This window comes from Mustela lutreola, chromosome 10 (assembly GCF_030435805.1).
Source record: "Mustela lutreola isolate mMusLut2 chromosome 10, mMusLut2.pri, whole genome shotgun sequence".
NCBI lineage: Eukaryota > Metazoa > Chordata > Mammalia > Carnivora > Mustelidae > Mustela > Mustela lutreola.
Window position 1 is genome coordinate 51874774 of NC_081299.1, and position 15414 is coordinate 51890187.

The 15414-nt window shown below is 43.5% G+C and overlaps 1 protein-coding gene across 2 annotated transcripts in view; it reads left to right on the forward strand.

Moving 5' to 3' along the window:
- Positions 1–15414, forward strand: part of PGM1 (phosphoglucomutase 1) — a 62338-nt gene that overhangs the window by 32442 nt on the left and 14482 nt on the right. For both annotated transcript variants that reach the window (XM_059135614.1, XM_059135615.1), the window contains exons 2-7: positions 1393–1555; positions 1922–2068; positions 3932–4057; positions 6432–6622; positions 7893–8047; positions 10789–10904. In XM_059135614.1, coding sequence (XP_058991597.1) covers positions 1393–1555; positions 1922–2068; positions 3932–4057; positions 6432–6622; positions 7893–8047; positions 10789–10904 — 898 coding nt within the window. The remainder of the gene's footprint in view (positions 1–1392; positions 1556–1921; positions 2069–3931; positions 4058–6431; positions 6623–7892; positions 8048–10788; positions 10905–15414) is intronic.

Below are 15414 nucleotides of genomic sequence, written 5' to 3' on the forward strand. Positions count from 1 at the left end.
TCTATGGCTCGGTGATAATCATTAATGTTGATTTCGCACCGCCTTCTGGTCCCTCTAGTTTACAGAGGAGCCTCGTTATACCGCCTACCCTGGTCATCACCACTTCCTGAGGGAGGCAAGGCAGAGCAAATGTATCGGTCTAACGAACATTGTTCTGAGATGGACAAGTGAGAGCCAAGAGGTGACTGAGATGAACCAGCTGCTTCCTGGGAGATGGTTGGCAGCCGAGGGGTTGATGACGAGGCAGGCAAGCTTTCGGTGACTTGCAGGGGGCAGAGGTAACAGTCCCAGAAAAGCTTGCTCAGAGAATCCAGGTATCATCAGACACGTCTTCTACCACAAGTCATTTCTTCAAGCATGTTTATCTTGGGTGGGGCAGAAAGAAATAACAAATGGACATGTTTAAAACATCCCTGTCCCTTTCTTCTCTCAGAAGGGAGAATGGAATGAGGGCACAAACTCCTCATTTTATAAAACTTTTGATGCAGTCATCAGGTCTTCTCCAAGTATGTTCAAGGAACTGGTGGGACTTCTTCCTTCTTTTCTAACTTGGGTCACAGTGAAACAAACATAAATTATGTTTTAGTGAAGGAAGATTTAGGAGCTGTGCTAATAGCATCTATGAGAGATACTGGAAGGTAAGTTGAGAACACAGCAAAATACCACCTGGAGTCTTTTCCTGTCGGTGGTTCTGATTGGATTAACCAGTAATAAGCCCCAGCATCTTTTGCCTTAGGCCCAGCAGGTAACCCAGGTACATCCCGACATGGGTAGGTCTGTCCTGCTCGGAGGGGATCACCCGATCAGAATCCAGGCTTGACTGGAAAGATAAGTTTATGAGTCGCAGATTCTAAACTCTTCGTATAAAGTTTGCCCTTTTCACTTTAAAAATTTTTTTAATTTGCAAAAAGCCTTCTCTCTGGGTAGAATTCCTCTAATTAGCTAAACTTCCATCTTCTCCCATCAGTGTGGTTTGAAAGTATGATTGAACTGGATAAAAATGTGGGTTTTCTAACAACTTTTCAGTGGAAAATTATGAACCTGGTCTGGAAAGATTGTGTTTCAAATACTCTTGTGTTTTCTTGCCAGAGCCTGAGCGCTTCCCCAGGCCACACACTATTTTAAAACTACAAAGTCCCAAAAAACTATCTGAAGGGATGGCTTTGTGAAGGAATAGCTTTGTTCTGCCATGCAGATTCTACTTCAGTAATATTATTCAACATTCTACTCCATAATAAAATAATAATAACCCAAGCCGTAGGTATTGATTAAAGAACACCTTTTCTGCTTCAGCACTATTTCTTTGTCCATCTGCCTATAGCTTTGATATTTCTGGGCAGTAGCTCTGGATTTATCGATATTAAGATGCACGTTGTGGATTTCTTCTCTTAGATTGGTCGCTTGGTTATCGGGCAGAATGGAATCCTTTCCACCCCTGCCGTATCCTGCATCATTCGAAAGATCAAAGCCATTGGTGGGATCATTTTGACAGCCAGCCACAACCCAGGAGGGCCCAATGGAGATTTTGGAATCAAATTTAATATTTCCAATGGAGGTGAGTGTGCTGTCATTTTGAGGGTAGTCAGTTTCTGTTCATTAGCGTAAACTAATAACCGAGGCCTTGGAAGGCCAGGGTTCTGGTTCTGGAAGGCCAGGGTTCTGGTTCTGATCCTTCGCAAGGGAAGTCTTTGTTATCCTTTTGGTGACAGTGGAATGATTCTCATCCTGCTGTACCTGAATATGAGAGGATAGGCATGAATGACCATTAACATGATATTTTCTTTTAGGAAATTTTGGCACTTTGCTGCCTAAATGATGGAAGGGCACATGTGCTCATGAAGGGGAATGGATGAACTCTGTGTTCTTTGTATTTTCATGTCAGTCCCACGAAATGACCCACAGTTCGCTGTCTGATTTCCAGGTCCTGCTCCAGAAGCAATAACGGATAAAATCTTTCAAATCAGCAAGACAATTGAAGAATATGCAATTTGCCCTGACCTGAAAGTAGACCTTGGAGTTCTGGGAAAGCAGCAGTTTGACCTGGAAAACAAGTTCAAACCATTCACAGGCATGTTGACTCTCCTCCTCTCCTGCCCTCTTCAGTTCCAGCTTGAACAGTTTGCCTTTCAAGGTTTTAAGACAATGAGTCTTCAGTTTCGGAAAGATCGTGGTCACTAACCTTTGCATGCCTTAATTAGCAGGTCTGGAGTTGGGTCTGGGAATCCAGAGACCTGGACTCTCAGGGCCCTGCCAGAAATCAGCCCTGTGACTTTGGATAAATCATTTTCAATTTTCTAGGCCTTGGCTTCTATGCCTATAAAATGAATAGCCTTGACTAGAAGACCTGTAGGATTACATTCAAAGCTAACTTTTATTGAGCGTTCATTATATGCCAAGCTCATAACATACATTATCCCACTTTATTCTGACAGAGCCCTGTTAGGGCGGCACTATCTGTATTCAGTTTTTCCAGATGAGGAAACAAAGGTTGAGAGAGCTTACACGACAAGCCCAAGATCCCACAGTCAGTGAGTGGTGAACCAGATTTAGACTCAGCTGTGAATGATCCCAAAGTCTGGGTTTAGATTCTTTATTTTTCCTGCCCTGATATTTAGTAAAATCCAAGTCAGCCATTTTGGTGGCTAAATGAAACTCTCCACACAGGCAGCTGTGGTAGATTTTGTGGTTGAATGCCAAGGTATTAGTAGTAATTGATGGAGTCAGGGTTTATAACATTGTTCATATTAGCACAAAAAGAATGAGGTAGTTAGTAAGGCGACTTGGATTTTGGCTGTACTAATGTGCACACTTTCCTCTGGATTGCAATTTGATGGAATGCATTTTTATTGGAACCTACCCATCGAGAGGTCGTGGTTTCATCCTAACAAAGATAACCTGGCACCTTGGCACATCTTGAAGACATGCTTAGGGTTTAGAAAACAGTAGAGAATTTCTTAAACTCTTAGAGTTTCAAAAATGTTCAGAACCCCGCACATCCAACAAGAACAATACTAAGTTCTTATATTTGTTTTATTTCTTTAGTGGTACACGTGGGAAGTGGTTTACTAAAAATTTTTTTCCCTGCTTTTTACCATTAAATTCCATGGTAGTGGGCCTAGAAAAAGGAAAGGAAAGTGGGCATTGCATTTCCTGTTACTTATATCATCAAAATATGCTTCTTATGGTGATAGGCAAGGAGTGAGTGTGGCCACGTAGCCAAATTTACAGTCAGGCAAACCTGTGTCAAAAATCCCATGTGTGGGGCACCTGGGTGGCTCAGTGGGTTAAAGCCTCTGCCTTCTGCTCAGGTCATGATCCCGGGGTCCTGGGATCGAGCCGTGCATCGGGCTCTCTGCTCAGCAGGGAGCCTGCTTCCCTTCCTCTCTCTCTGCCTGCCTCTCTGCCTACTTGTGATCTCTGTCAAATAAATAAATAAAAATCTTGGGAAAAAAAAAAATTCCACGTGTGCCCCATCCCAGCTATGTGGGCAAGTTACTTACCCTTTCAGGCTTGAAGCTTTCTTGTCTGCAGAATAGGACTAAGAACATTTCCTGTCAGGAATATTGTTAGTATTGAGTAAGAGATTGTGTAACAGCCTGGGCATACTGAAGGGGCTTGATAATTATCCTTTTAAAGTAGCTATTGTGGGTTTACAGCAATGTAATCATTTCAGAAGATAATATTTCTTTAAAAAAAATTTTTTTAAGGAGGTGGGAGGGGGAGAAAGAGAGAGAGAGAATCCTAAGCAGGCTCCATGCTCAGCTCAGCACAGAGCCTGACACGCGGCTCAATCTCACAACCCTAGAGATCATGACCTCAGCTGAAATCAGGAGTCAGATGCTTAAACTGACTGAGCCACCCAGGCGGCCTGAGGGTAATATTTCTTAATGTGTTTAGTTCCCCCATATTTTAACTTTGCTTGTTCTCACAGTGGAAATTGTGGATTCCGTGGAAGCTTATGCTACCATGCTGAGGAACATCTTTGATTTCAATGCACTGAAAGAACTGCTTTCTGGTCCAAACCGACTGAAGATCCGTATTGATGCCATGCATGGAGGTATGGAGCCATGTCTCTTCCCTTGCCTCCTCTCAGAGACAACAAGCTGCTCTCTATTTGGGGTACCATGATGCTTTAACAAGCCTTTTCTTGAGACTCTCTGCTTCACGGTTTTTAAATAGTGAGTTTGCAACCGTATCAGAGTGTCATTCACATAGATAAAGATCTAATTGTATACAGCCAAAAAACAGTAGAGACATTCCTTGTGGCAAGGTAGTGCAAAGGTCAGAGTTTCCACATTAAGCAACTTTTTGTGGGTGCTTCCTCCCCCTCAGAAGATACCTCACATTCTTCCCAAACGCCCCCATCTATTCCAAGTCGGGGGGGGGGGGCAGTCATTTGCTAGAAGAGGTGAACATGTTCTGAGTCCCATACCTCACTCAGCTGCCCCCACATGTGCCTTTTCTTAGAAGAGCAGAGCTTACAAGAGCAAGCTGAGGATTAAATTCAGGAACAACAGTTGGGTGTCTCTCCCTCTTCTTCCTCTGTGGGTGTGTGGCCTGGTCAGCAGAGACAGCAGCCATCATTGTAGACTAGAACCCGTGAGGCTTTGTCACATGGAGAAATGCGGGAATTCCTGAGCACAGAGGTTATTTATTTGTTTTGTAATAAATTTAGAATTTTTGAATCTTTGAGCAGGAAAGAGTCTCCCTGGTTTTAGAGTCTAGCTGTGTGCCTTGTTGGGAAGACTTTCTGTCTGGGATTGAACCTTTTTGATGTGCCATTAGGGCCTCCTGTTACACTGTGAAACCACAGTTAGAAAACCTTCTGGTGGGCTGATATCTTCCATCCCTGAACCTCACCTTTGAGTCCTAAGTTGCCTCTGGAGTCCCACAGAATGTGTCCACTTCCTTACTAAGATAATAGCCATTCTGTCATTTCAAACCATTCACCTGGTATGTATTGAGTACCTACTACATGTGTGATTGGGGGTAGGCAGGGACTTGGGGAGATGGGATGGGTCAAAAACTGCTAACCAAATGAGGGGTAGATAGAATTTCTAGTATTCTGTTTGGGGTATGGAAGAAGGCATAGCTTGACTAGCAGTATCAAGAGAGGTTTCCTGGAAGAAGTTGGCAACCCACTTAGTTTTTATGAAAGAAGGATCTAGGGTGGTCATTTCCAGCTGATGCAATGGCTGGAGCAAAGCCACAAAGGCTTAAGAGATGTTATGTTAGGGAAGTGAGGAGAATGGCTTAAGAATGGGCTTTATATGTTAATTAACGAGATTTTAAATAAAAACTAGAAATAAAAAAATAAAAAGAATGGGTTTGTGTTGGGGTGTGGGGTAGAGGAAGCTGGTCTTGAAGTACACTTTGTTCTCCAGGTCTTTCAGAGGTTCCTCTAATGCCTCAGTTTCTATATCCTTCACAGCCCTGGCTGCCTTGACCTTATTGTGTGGTGTGTCCACAGCCTCCTTAATGTGACCCTTAACTGAAGAAACATCTTCTGCCCTCTTCCAACCTCTGTGGCCTACATTGGTGTCTGTACCTTCCTTGATGAAAACACATTCTCAGCATTTTAGAGATGAATGTTCTTGGTAGTTGTACAAAATGTCACCATAAAAGTATGTGACTGGTTTTTCCTCTTGCTGGTAGTTCTTACTTTTTATTTGTTTCTATTTTTAACCAGTTTGTTTGATAACCGGATATAGTAGGAGGATTAGGGCTCTGAAGCCCAGCTCCCTCTCCCACTAGATACGTAAATTCGGGCAAATGGCTTCATCTCAGACCAGTTTTCTGATCTATAAAGTAGAGGTGATAATCATAATGCAAATATTTATAACATATGTGCCGGGTGCTGTCCTCAGGGCTTCCTATCTATTAACTCATTGAATCCTCACACCAGCCCTATTAGGTAGCCACCGTTATTCTCCTCATTTTGCAGATAGGGTAGCTAGAGGCTCGGAGAAGTGAAATAACTTTCAACTTTCCCACAGTTGTACAGCCCATGGTTAACCGAGCTGGGATTTGAACCCAGACACTGATTCCAGAGTCCAAGCTCTTAAGCACTAAGCTCTCCTATGTTGTGAGCTCTTTTTTTTGGGGGGGGGGGGGCGGGGGAGGAGTTAGAAAATGGTTGTGAAGCCCCTGGCAAGGTGTTTAGTAGGTCCTTCATAGACACTAACTCCCCTGCCTTCCCCTGTTTTCCTTCATCAACTAGCCCCACCTTTTCTAGTCGAACTCCTCATTATTCCTTTTGGCACAACCTTCCATCCCAGTCAGACTTACCTCTCCGCTGGCCCCTGAACGTAGGCTTTATGTTCTCATTGCCCTTCCCGCCGTTTTCCTTAGAATGCCTCCACCCCCTCCCCTGATCCTGACATGCTTTAACAAATCATAGTTTCTGATTCTTCATTTCACATTTTACGTAGTTGTGGGACCATACGTGAAGAAGATCCTCTGCGAAGAACTGGGTGCCCCTGCCAACTCAGCGGTTAACTGTGTCCCTCTGGAGGACTTCGGAGGTCACCACCCTGACCCCAACCTCACCTACGCCGCTGACCTGGTGGAGACCATGAAAACAGGAGAGCACGACTTCGGGGCTGCCTTTGATGGAGATGGGGTGGGTACAAGGGCGTTTCCATGAACTCTGACACGGGCCAGGCCTGGTCCTACAAAGCGGGGAGAAGCCGGCTGATTCCATCAGGCCCTGTGGGCTTTGTGAGTGAGTGACTGTTGAGGAGTCCTCACTGCACATGGGGTCAGGGCTAAGTTATTAGAAGACCCTCATGTACAGGAATAAATGGGACCCACGTGTTTGGTTTTAGGTATTCCTGTTTCCTAAGAGTGGCAGGGTGATCAGAGCTCAGTTACGGTATAACGGCTGGTGCTTCATGAGCCGGTCAGGTTCTAGAAATCCATCCTAGGTTTATTTAATCCTTTAAAAGAATTTGGCCTTATACCCATTTGTCATTTGCATTAGCTGAATAATAAAACTATAATGAGAGAATTAACCTTTTATTCCTTCTCTACACTTAGTATCTTTAATAAACAGGCTGTTTTATTTACATTGGTGACTATATAACAGACAGGGAAGAAATGTATTTTCATTGGTACTACTCGTTTTACTTAGACGAAAATATATTTTTATTGCTCTTCTTCTTAAATTCAGCCAGAATCCATTATTTCCAAAAAAACATAAAATTTCCCATATCAAAATTTTGGACAATTAAAAGGTCCTCCAAGACATTATTTTGCAGTGCCCCTTTCTGAAGCAGAGCATGATGGGATTTTTTTTTTCCTCCATACACTGTGTTACTCGAGTACTCCTTACACCAGGCACCGAGAAAGCAGTGAAGGTGGCAGTGTGTTTTGCTAGGCCCTGCATCAGATGGAGGGGCCGCGATTTAGGAGCCCTTTCTTGAAGAAATCTGCTTTATTCCTCGAAAGATGCCTGGTAGACCCACCAAACTATGTGAACAGTCATTGTTTCCTCTTCTTATGTCGATCTCTTCTCTCCTTTGGGAGAGAGGTGATTGATTCCAGAGTTTGGAAAAGGTCTGGGAAGTTCAAGTCAGCTGGCCTCTGGAGGAAGAGCAGAGATTCTGGTTCAGAAGGAGTTTGTGCTTGCACTTTAATTGAAAACAGTTTTTGTTTTTTTGGCATGGGGGTGCCTTTGGTGTAGCGGTATACTATGCAGAGCCATTAGAAACAAAGTCCAGTGCTTAGAACCCAGTATGAATAAAGATACCAGTTTTAAATTTGAGAATTTAAAATTCTGATACCCCCCCATGTAAGATAGTTTTTTGTTGGTGGTGGTGTTTTTTTTTTTTTTTTTTTTTGTTTAACAGTTTGATTAAAAGCTCTTCCTTTGAATCCCCCTTCTCCCAAAGGATCGAAACATGATTCTGGGCAAGCATGGGTTCTTTGTGAACCCTTCGGACTCCGTGGCTGTCATTGCTGCCAACATCTTCAGCATTCCGTATTTCCAGCAAACCGGGGTCCGAGGCTTTGCCCGCAGCATGCCAACCAGTGGGGCCCTGGACCGGTAGGTCTTCATTCCCGTGGCCCTCACGGGGCTCTTCTCTGTGTCCAGAACACTCTTGCTCCCCCTGCAGCTTGGGCATCTGAGGCATAATGTGTGCTAACTGTTTATTTAGTCAAACATTGTTTATTGAAGTAGAATTAATATATAGTGTTTTATTAGTGTCAGGCCCACACCATATTGATTTGGCAATTCTGTGTATTAGTGCTCACCGCAGTAAGCGGGGTCCCCACCGGTCCCCATACGATGTAATTGCAGTATTACTGACTGTGGTCCCTATGCTGTGCTCTGCATTTCTGGGACTTGTATCTCTTAATCCCCATCACCTGTTTCAACATTCCCCCACTCACCTCCCCTCTGGCAACCGCCAGTTTGTTCTATGTAAGAATCTTTTTGTTTGTTTGTTTTGTTTTTTCTATTCCACATATAAGTGTTTATGAGGGAAGGGGTGGGTTTTTTTCTGGATTAGCTGTCCCCTCTCTGTGTTTCCTCACGACCCTGTGCTTCCTCCATTCCAGCACTTACCACACTGTTTCCGTAGCTTGTTTGCTTACCTATCTGCCCTGCTACACTGTAAACTTCTACAGAGAAAAGACTGTCTTATTCACTAAAGTGTATGCCATGATGTGCGTGGCACACAGTAGGACACACACACACACACACACACACACTTTTTTAAAAAGAACAGTTGAATGTTACTGAAGAAATGAGTGGATGACAGCCCCACTGTACTGAAGCCATCACTCCGGAGAACCACCACCCCCCCTTTAGCAGGTGTGCACAGAGTTTGAATGAAAGAGCAGTTCAAAGGAGGGTCAGTATGTCAGAGAATTTCTGAAGAAGCATTCCACGTCCATCCCTCACTGGGTGCCCGTCTATACACAAATACAGTAAATGTTCATTTCTCCAAAATCCAAATAAACAAAAAGCTCAAATAGTTAAGGAAAATTATATTCAGTTTTTATGAGAAAGGACGTGGTATAATAAACATTTAGTATCTCAAATTTGCTTATTTATTTATTTGTTATATAACCCCTCATTTACAAAGGCTTTAAGGTGATTTGTGAGAACACATCTAAAACAATTAGAAAAGTACAAGTAATACATAGTAAATGAGGACCAAGGAGAATGCTAATTAGAACATGTTAGGTGCCCAGTAAATGTTTGGTGAATGAATGAATAAGGAATGAGTGAATGAATAAAAGGTCAAGGTCAGAGAAGAAAGCAGAATGGATATATCAAGGTTCTTCTAGGAATAACTGATATTTATTGAGCATGGCCTTGTGTTTTAAGTCATTTAATTCTCAAACCAACCTTAGGAGGTCAATGGTATCTATAACCTCACTTTAGAGGTGGGAAAACAAAAGGCCAAAGAAGTTAAGTAACTTGCCCAAGGTCACCCAGTTAGTAAATGGCTGAGTCAGAATTTGAACCCAGAACCTTTACTCCTCATCGGCCCAGGTGGGCCATGTAGTAGTTTCCTACTGTGGGGGAGAGGAGGGATATGTGTTAACACAACCAGTGCTAACTTCTCTTCTGCTAAGAAGAAATTGATAATATTCATAGAGTGGTTTATAGTCTTAATTGATCGGCACAGCAATCCTCATCCTAAAGAAGAGGACTCCGAATGTCAGAGAGGCTAGTCATCTTATTGAAGACCCCACAGCTAAGTCAAAGTGAGAATTAGAACCCTGTGCTTCTGGGTCCACACCCTGCAGCTGAAGTTGTGAGCTGGTTTTGGCCGAGCTGTTGTAATTAGACCTAGCAGGCCTGGAAATAACTTCCATGTCATCCAAGAGATGGTTTTTGGAAAAATTGGTAATGCACATATAGAATCACAATGGAAATAACTCATTACCCAGGTAATAGTTTATTGTATTTTCAGCTTTCAAGCTTATAGATTTAATTTTCTTCAGATGTTAGAGTCTAAACGTGACATTGCTCTGCTAGCAATAAGGTCAGCTTTCTGGAAGGCAGAACTTTAAAAACAGCGAATTAAATATGGATTTGTCTTCCTTTTCAGAGGGAAAGAGATCTTAAAAAAAAAAAAAAGAAAGAAACAAAAAAAGGCCTCTAAGATTCTAAATAGTCTACAGATATATAGGAAGGAGTAGAAGATGTGTTGGAGAGGATAGGGGACCAAAGAGTAGCGTGGGGGAGTTGATACAAATGGGAGACCCACAAGACACTGTCCTTTCTGGGCCTTCTGGTGAAATGAAAAGAGCATTGACCGGGCGGCTAGACAGCAGGCTGTTGCTCATCCTGGCTCTCTGGACCTTAGGCTGGTCACCTACCATCCTAGACCCCGTTTCCTCTTCTGTAAAATGGTGCCCTCCTAAGCCCAATACTCCATGCGTCTGTGACGTGAAGTGCATCAAAACATCCTTCCTTTGTTCTTTATGGAATGCTGATAGCTGTAGTCCGTGTCCAGAACACGTTGGGTGGAAGGAGCCTCAAAAACAGCCTTGCACATTTTGCTACTGTCGCTCCTTCTAAGATATTAACCTCGGTGACCTGAATTAATTCTTCCTTCTTCCTCTTTTACCCCCTCCTCCGACTCCACATATAGTAGCCCATTGTGCACAAGTTTTCTCCTACGATTTTCCGTCCATCTTAGAATTATGTGTACCTCCAAGCCGTGCTAAATGGGACCCTTGATTACAATAACGGTTGCCAGTGCCCCCCCTCACGTGGCTAAGCTAACAGTCCTGCTGTGATGTAACTTTGATTTCATGCCTTTGAAGGGTGGCTAATGCTACAAAGATCGCTTTGTATGAGACCCCAACGGGCTGGAAGTTTTTCGGGAATTTGATGGATGCGAGCAAACTGTCCCTCTGTGGGGAGGAGAGCTTCGGGACTGGTGAGTGCATGGCCCTGTGCTACCGTGCCCTTTCCTGTAAACACGACTTGAGGGGACGCTCTGACTGCTAAGGCGGGACCGAAATAGCACCGGTGGCTGATGTGTCCTAAATCAAAATGCAGTCTATTTATAACAACCCTGGCGAAATGTACACATTTGAAAAGCCGTGAGCCTGCTTAGCCGAGGAGGGCTAATTTTACTTCCAGAGGATCAGATCCACCGAGACAGGAAGTTTGGGGGGCATCGTCCCTGAGCCCGTAGAGATTAAACAGAGTGATAAACATGTGTTTCTTCCCTCCGTGGCCAAGGAAACCTTTATAAATGTTTTCCTTTCTGGGGAAGAAATACGGTGGAACGAGTCAGTTTTTCGTTTTTATTTAAGAGGAAGTTGCCGCACAGCATTAAATCTTTCTCTTGAACCGGCCCAAGTTTACTGTAGCAACAAGTTATGATTCATTAAGGTTAAATGGAAGGAGGCCCTTAGGGTAGAAGGAAGTTGCTAGGTGATCAAGAGATGAGAACCATGTCCTTGTCTGTGAGGAGGTCTGCAAAAATGGTTAGCGTGATGAGGGGAGGGGACGTGGTAGGCTGGGGGACCTTTTAGGACCCTTAGACCCTACCTTCTCTGCTCTCCCTCCTCTCTGCCTGTCCAAATGCTGACCGGAAGTCCTACTTTCATGACCTTCCCTACTGCCTCATCCTACCCATGTCAGTTTCTCACCTTTCTAACCCTCCGTTCAGGCCTGTGGCCCTTATCCATGTGTTGGTCTCCAGCCAGGTTACAAGGTACATCAACTGGCCGTATTTCTTCTCCTCTTAGTATTTTTACCCAATATTTTGAAATAAAAGGACTGATCTTGGTCCTTTAGTACCAAAGCAAAGCAAAGATTGAAATCTAACCTTCTGTAATTGCAACTGAGTTGCAATTCATACCAGGTTAAATACGGATTTGAATACTGTTTTGAATAGCTGTTTGAATACTGCTTTTATTTCATTTCCTGCAAGTCCTGGGGTAGGGTGGGTAGAATGAGCTGGTAAATTTAATACACCTATATACAAAGCTCTAAGAAATGGAATGTCCTAGAGGGAGTGGCAATGCTCCTTGGTAATGAATTGACTTGATAGAATTGAAGGATGTAAGAAAGATGGATGAGTCTTGGGACTGAACAGTGTCCACAAAGAAGACTCAGTGGTTTCCCAGCATTCTGTGTCTTCAGTCAGAGAATACAAGGCCACTGCTAAGTCTTGTCCTACTTCATAAAATATGGATGATGCCGTCTTACTCAGTGGGATACCAGATGAATGTACATGAACCTGTGAGGTGGTCGTATTCTATGAAATACCACCCCCCTCAATGTTATTAAGTGCAGGCTTGCTTTCAAGCATTCTTTTTTATGGACGAAGCTGTCTTTGAAGGCAGGGACCATGTCTTAATCTTTGGTTTGCTAATCCCCTGTATCTGTATCAGTGCTGAACAGAGCGAAAGGGAGAAAAGTTTAGAACAAGGTTTCCCAGGGTGTTTGGGTGTCTGGAAAGATACTAATTCCAGGAAAGGGTTCTGAATTCAACAGATATTGGGAAACTTGGAACATAGCTCTCTGTCTTGGATATTCATAATGATATTAGCATTCAAAGATTCTGAAACATTCTACTGTAAGGGATCCTGTTTGTACAGTTTTACCTAAACAGTTAGCTGCATCTCTCTCTGTCTTTGTGTGTGTGTGTGTGTGTGTGTGTGTGTGTGTGTGTCATATCTAGTGACATCTTGCCCCGTAGATCCATGTGGGAAGCGCTGGGCAAGGTGGATGCCAAGCCTGGAGCCATTAGGAGTCCCTGAGTGGACAGGCTGGGAACACACCTGGAGAGCATACCACAAGGGGCTCCTCTCACATGACAGGGCTTGACCTACTGCAAAGCAGCTTGCAGGTCCTCTCCTGTCCAGGCTACCCATCCTTAGTCCTCCCGCTCATTTCTCATTGTTTGTATGCCCAGCACCAGCTTCTCGGTGCTTCCAAGTTCACCAGTGCCTCTCCTAGATCAGGTCCAGAACTGAGCCCAAATCCGTGTGTGATCTAAAAAGTAAAGACTGGAGTGGGATGATTATTTCTAGAGAACCGGGCCCTCTGCTTTTTTGGAAATAACTTTCACTTATTTTAGCTTTCAGGGCATTTCGTAATACTGCTTAGCTCATATAATGTGGCTAATGAAGCCCCTTTAAGTTTTTACTCAGGAGAATTTGCCAAGAAAATTTGTCACTCATGTTACATTTGAGGGATTGATTTCTTTGAACCCAGACATTAGACTTTAAATTATTTCTTGTTAAAGTTTGTTCCTCTTTATTTATTCAGTTTATTCAAATACTAAGGGCCAACCGTGATTTATCTCCCCTTTGATATCTCCTTTATGCAAAGAGAGAATGCATCATGAGAATAATCCGTAAACTCTCTTTCTCTTTGAAAAAAAGAAAATTGTTCTGTAATGTTTCTGCCACATATGGTTCAAAAACCAAGCTGCATAGCTATGGGCCTCTACTGCTGTGAATGAGTAGCAGCTGAAGACATTTAAGTGAACTTCTAATCTCCTTGTTTATAGAGGAGTTAATTTCCACCTTCTAGTCCCTTGCTGGTGAGTGCTTCCCGCAGTTTCTTTACAGAGTTTCTCAGGGTGGACACTAGTGACTAAACAAGCTCTGTGGTTTTTCAATTCCGTAGTTTCGTTGAGTCCAGTGTCCTTTATTTCTGTATTTTTCCAGATGAGAGCAGGAGCAGTTTCTCGGGAAAGCCTCCCTAATCTTCCACTGTGGGTCCACTCCCCTTCCTATTGGTTCTCATGGCACACACACTTCTCCTTTTTTGCATATATTACAGCTGTCATTTTAAAATTACTTATGATTGCTTGATTAACATCTAGTTAATCTAGCCAGTGCTCCACTAGACTGTGTTATGTGAAAACAAGAATTACAGCTGTCTTACTCTCCATCATATCCCCAGATCCGCCTATAAAGGCCAGCGTGGAGTAGGAGCTCAGCAAACACTTGTTGAATAAATGAGTGAGTGACCACAGTATTCACCTGACACCCTCCAGTTAGACAAACAGAATCCTGGTGTTGGAAATGAAAAGACTTTCAAAGTCACTCGGTGTGATTTCCTGTGTGGTGTTGGAATCGTAGTTGGCAGGCAGTGCTGTTGGACTTAAACATACACCTCAGTGGAGAATCCTTACCTTACCCCTGTGGGGACTCAACACCATTCCCACTCTATAGTCCAGAGTCGGGTACCTAAGGTGTTTGTGAGAACGGATGAGCTTTTACAAAGGAAGAGAAGTTGACTTGCAAAGAGGTGCAAAGGAGTCAGACTTCAGAAGAACCAGCTCAGCAAACAAACCACTAGTATTTCAGAGCACAAGCCATAATATTACTCATGTTCCCAAGCATACATTAGTCTGTCCATGATGCAGAGACAGCCACGGCCTCTCAGGATCATCACAGCCACAAAGGCTGGGACTCTTCCTCACACATCAGCATTACAAATGTCGGGGTAAAGGGACTCAGAAATAGGCACCAGAACGAGACAGGCCGAACCTGTTATTTTTGGCTGATCTCACGGTTATTGGTATTGTTCCCCCCTGACTGTGGATGATGATATCCATGTTTACACACAATGGCAGAGGGTGGAAGTGGTGTTCTGTCCCATCTTGAATTTGTTGGGAAATTGGGAAGGAAATAGAACGTGAAGTCGCAGATAGAATAGAATGTCACTGCTTTTGAAACTTCCTCAGGAAAATGGGGGGCTTGGGAAAGGGATAGAAGAGCTTTGAAGATGAACCTGGTATGTAGAAATATGCCAGTAAATTATGATCTGGCCAGGTCTGGAGGTTAGTGAAAGTTTTTCCTGCTGCATCTTTAAAAGGCTTTAGCGATGATGTGTGCTGTAGGAGTGATGACTTGAAGAAGTTCAGCATTGATGCTTTGCAAATTTCTCTTAATTGTAATTTCTTAGGAAAAGGTTTTCATGTTTGTACGTCTTTGCATTGACTCGTTCCTCCAATGTTTATTGAACTTTAACTGTATCCCAGATACTGAGCGAGGCTCTGGGGGTACGATGGGTATGGTCTCATGCAGGGCCCTGTAGAATCCATATTTGGGGCAAGAAGTCATCAGACCCTGGCCAGGTAATTACAAGTATACAGAGTGATTGATGGTGACATACAGGGGGCCCTGGGAGCTTTACCGGCAGGGCACCTAACCTGGTTCTGTCATGTCGGGAATCCGATTTTCTGTCTGGTTCTCTGCACATTCTGATTTGCGCAGCTTTTGAGTGTATTTTCCTGTAGGTGAGGTGGCTGTGGGAAAATTAGAACAGCCCGTCTCTGGAGAGTTCCCAGACAGAATACCACACTAAAACTAGGCTGAGAACCTAATTATAACTAACTCAGTTAAACTATTACCTGCATGTCTGTCTCCCTCCCCTGTATGTCTGTGCTCATCTGTGAGGGCAAGTAACATGTCTTA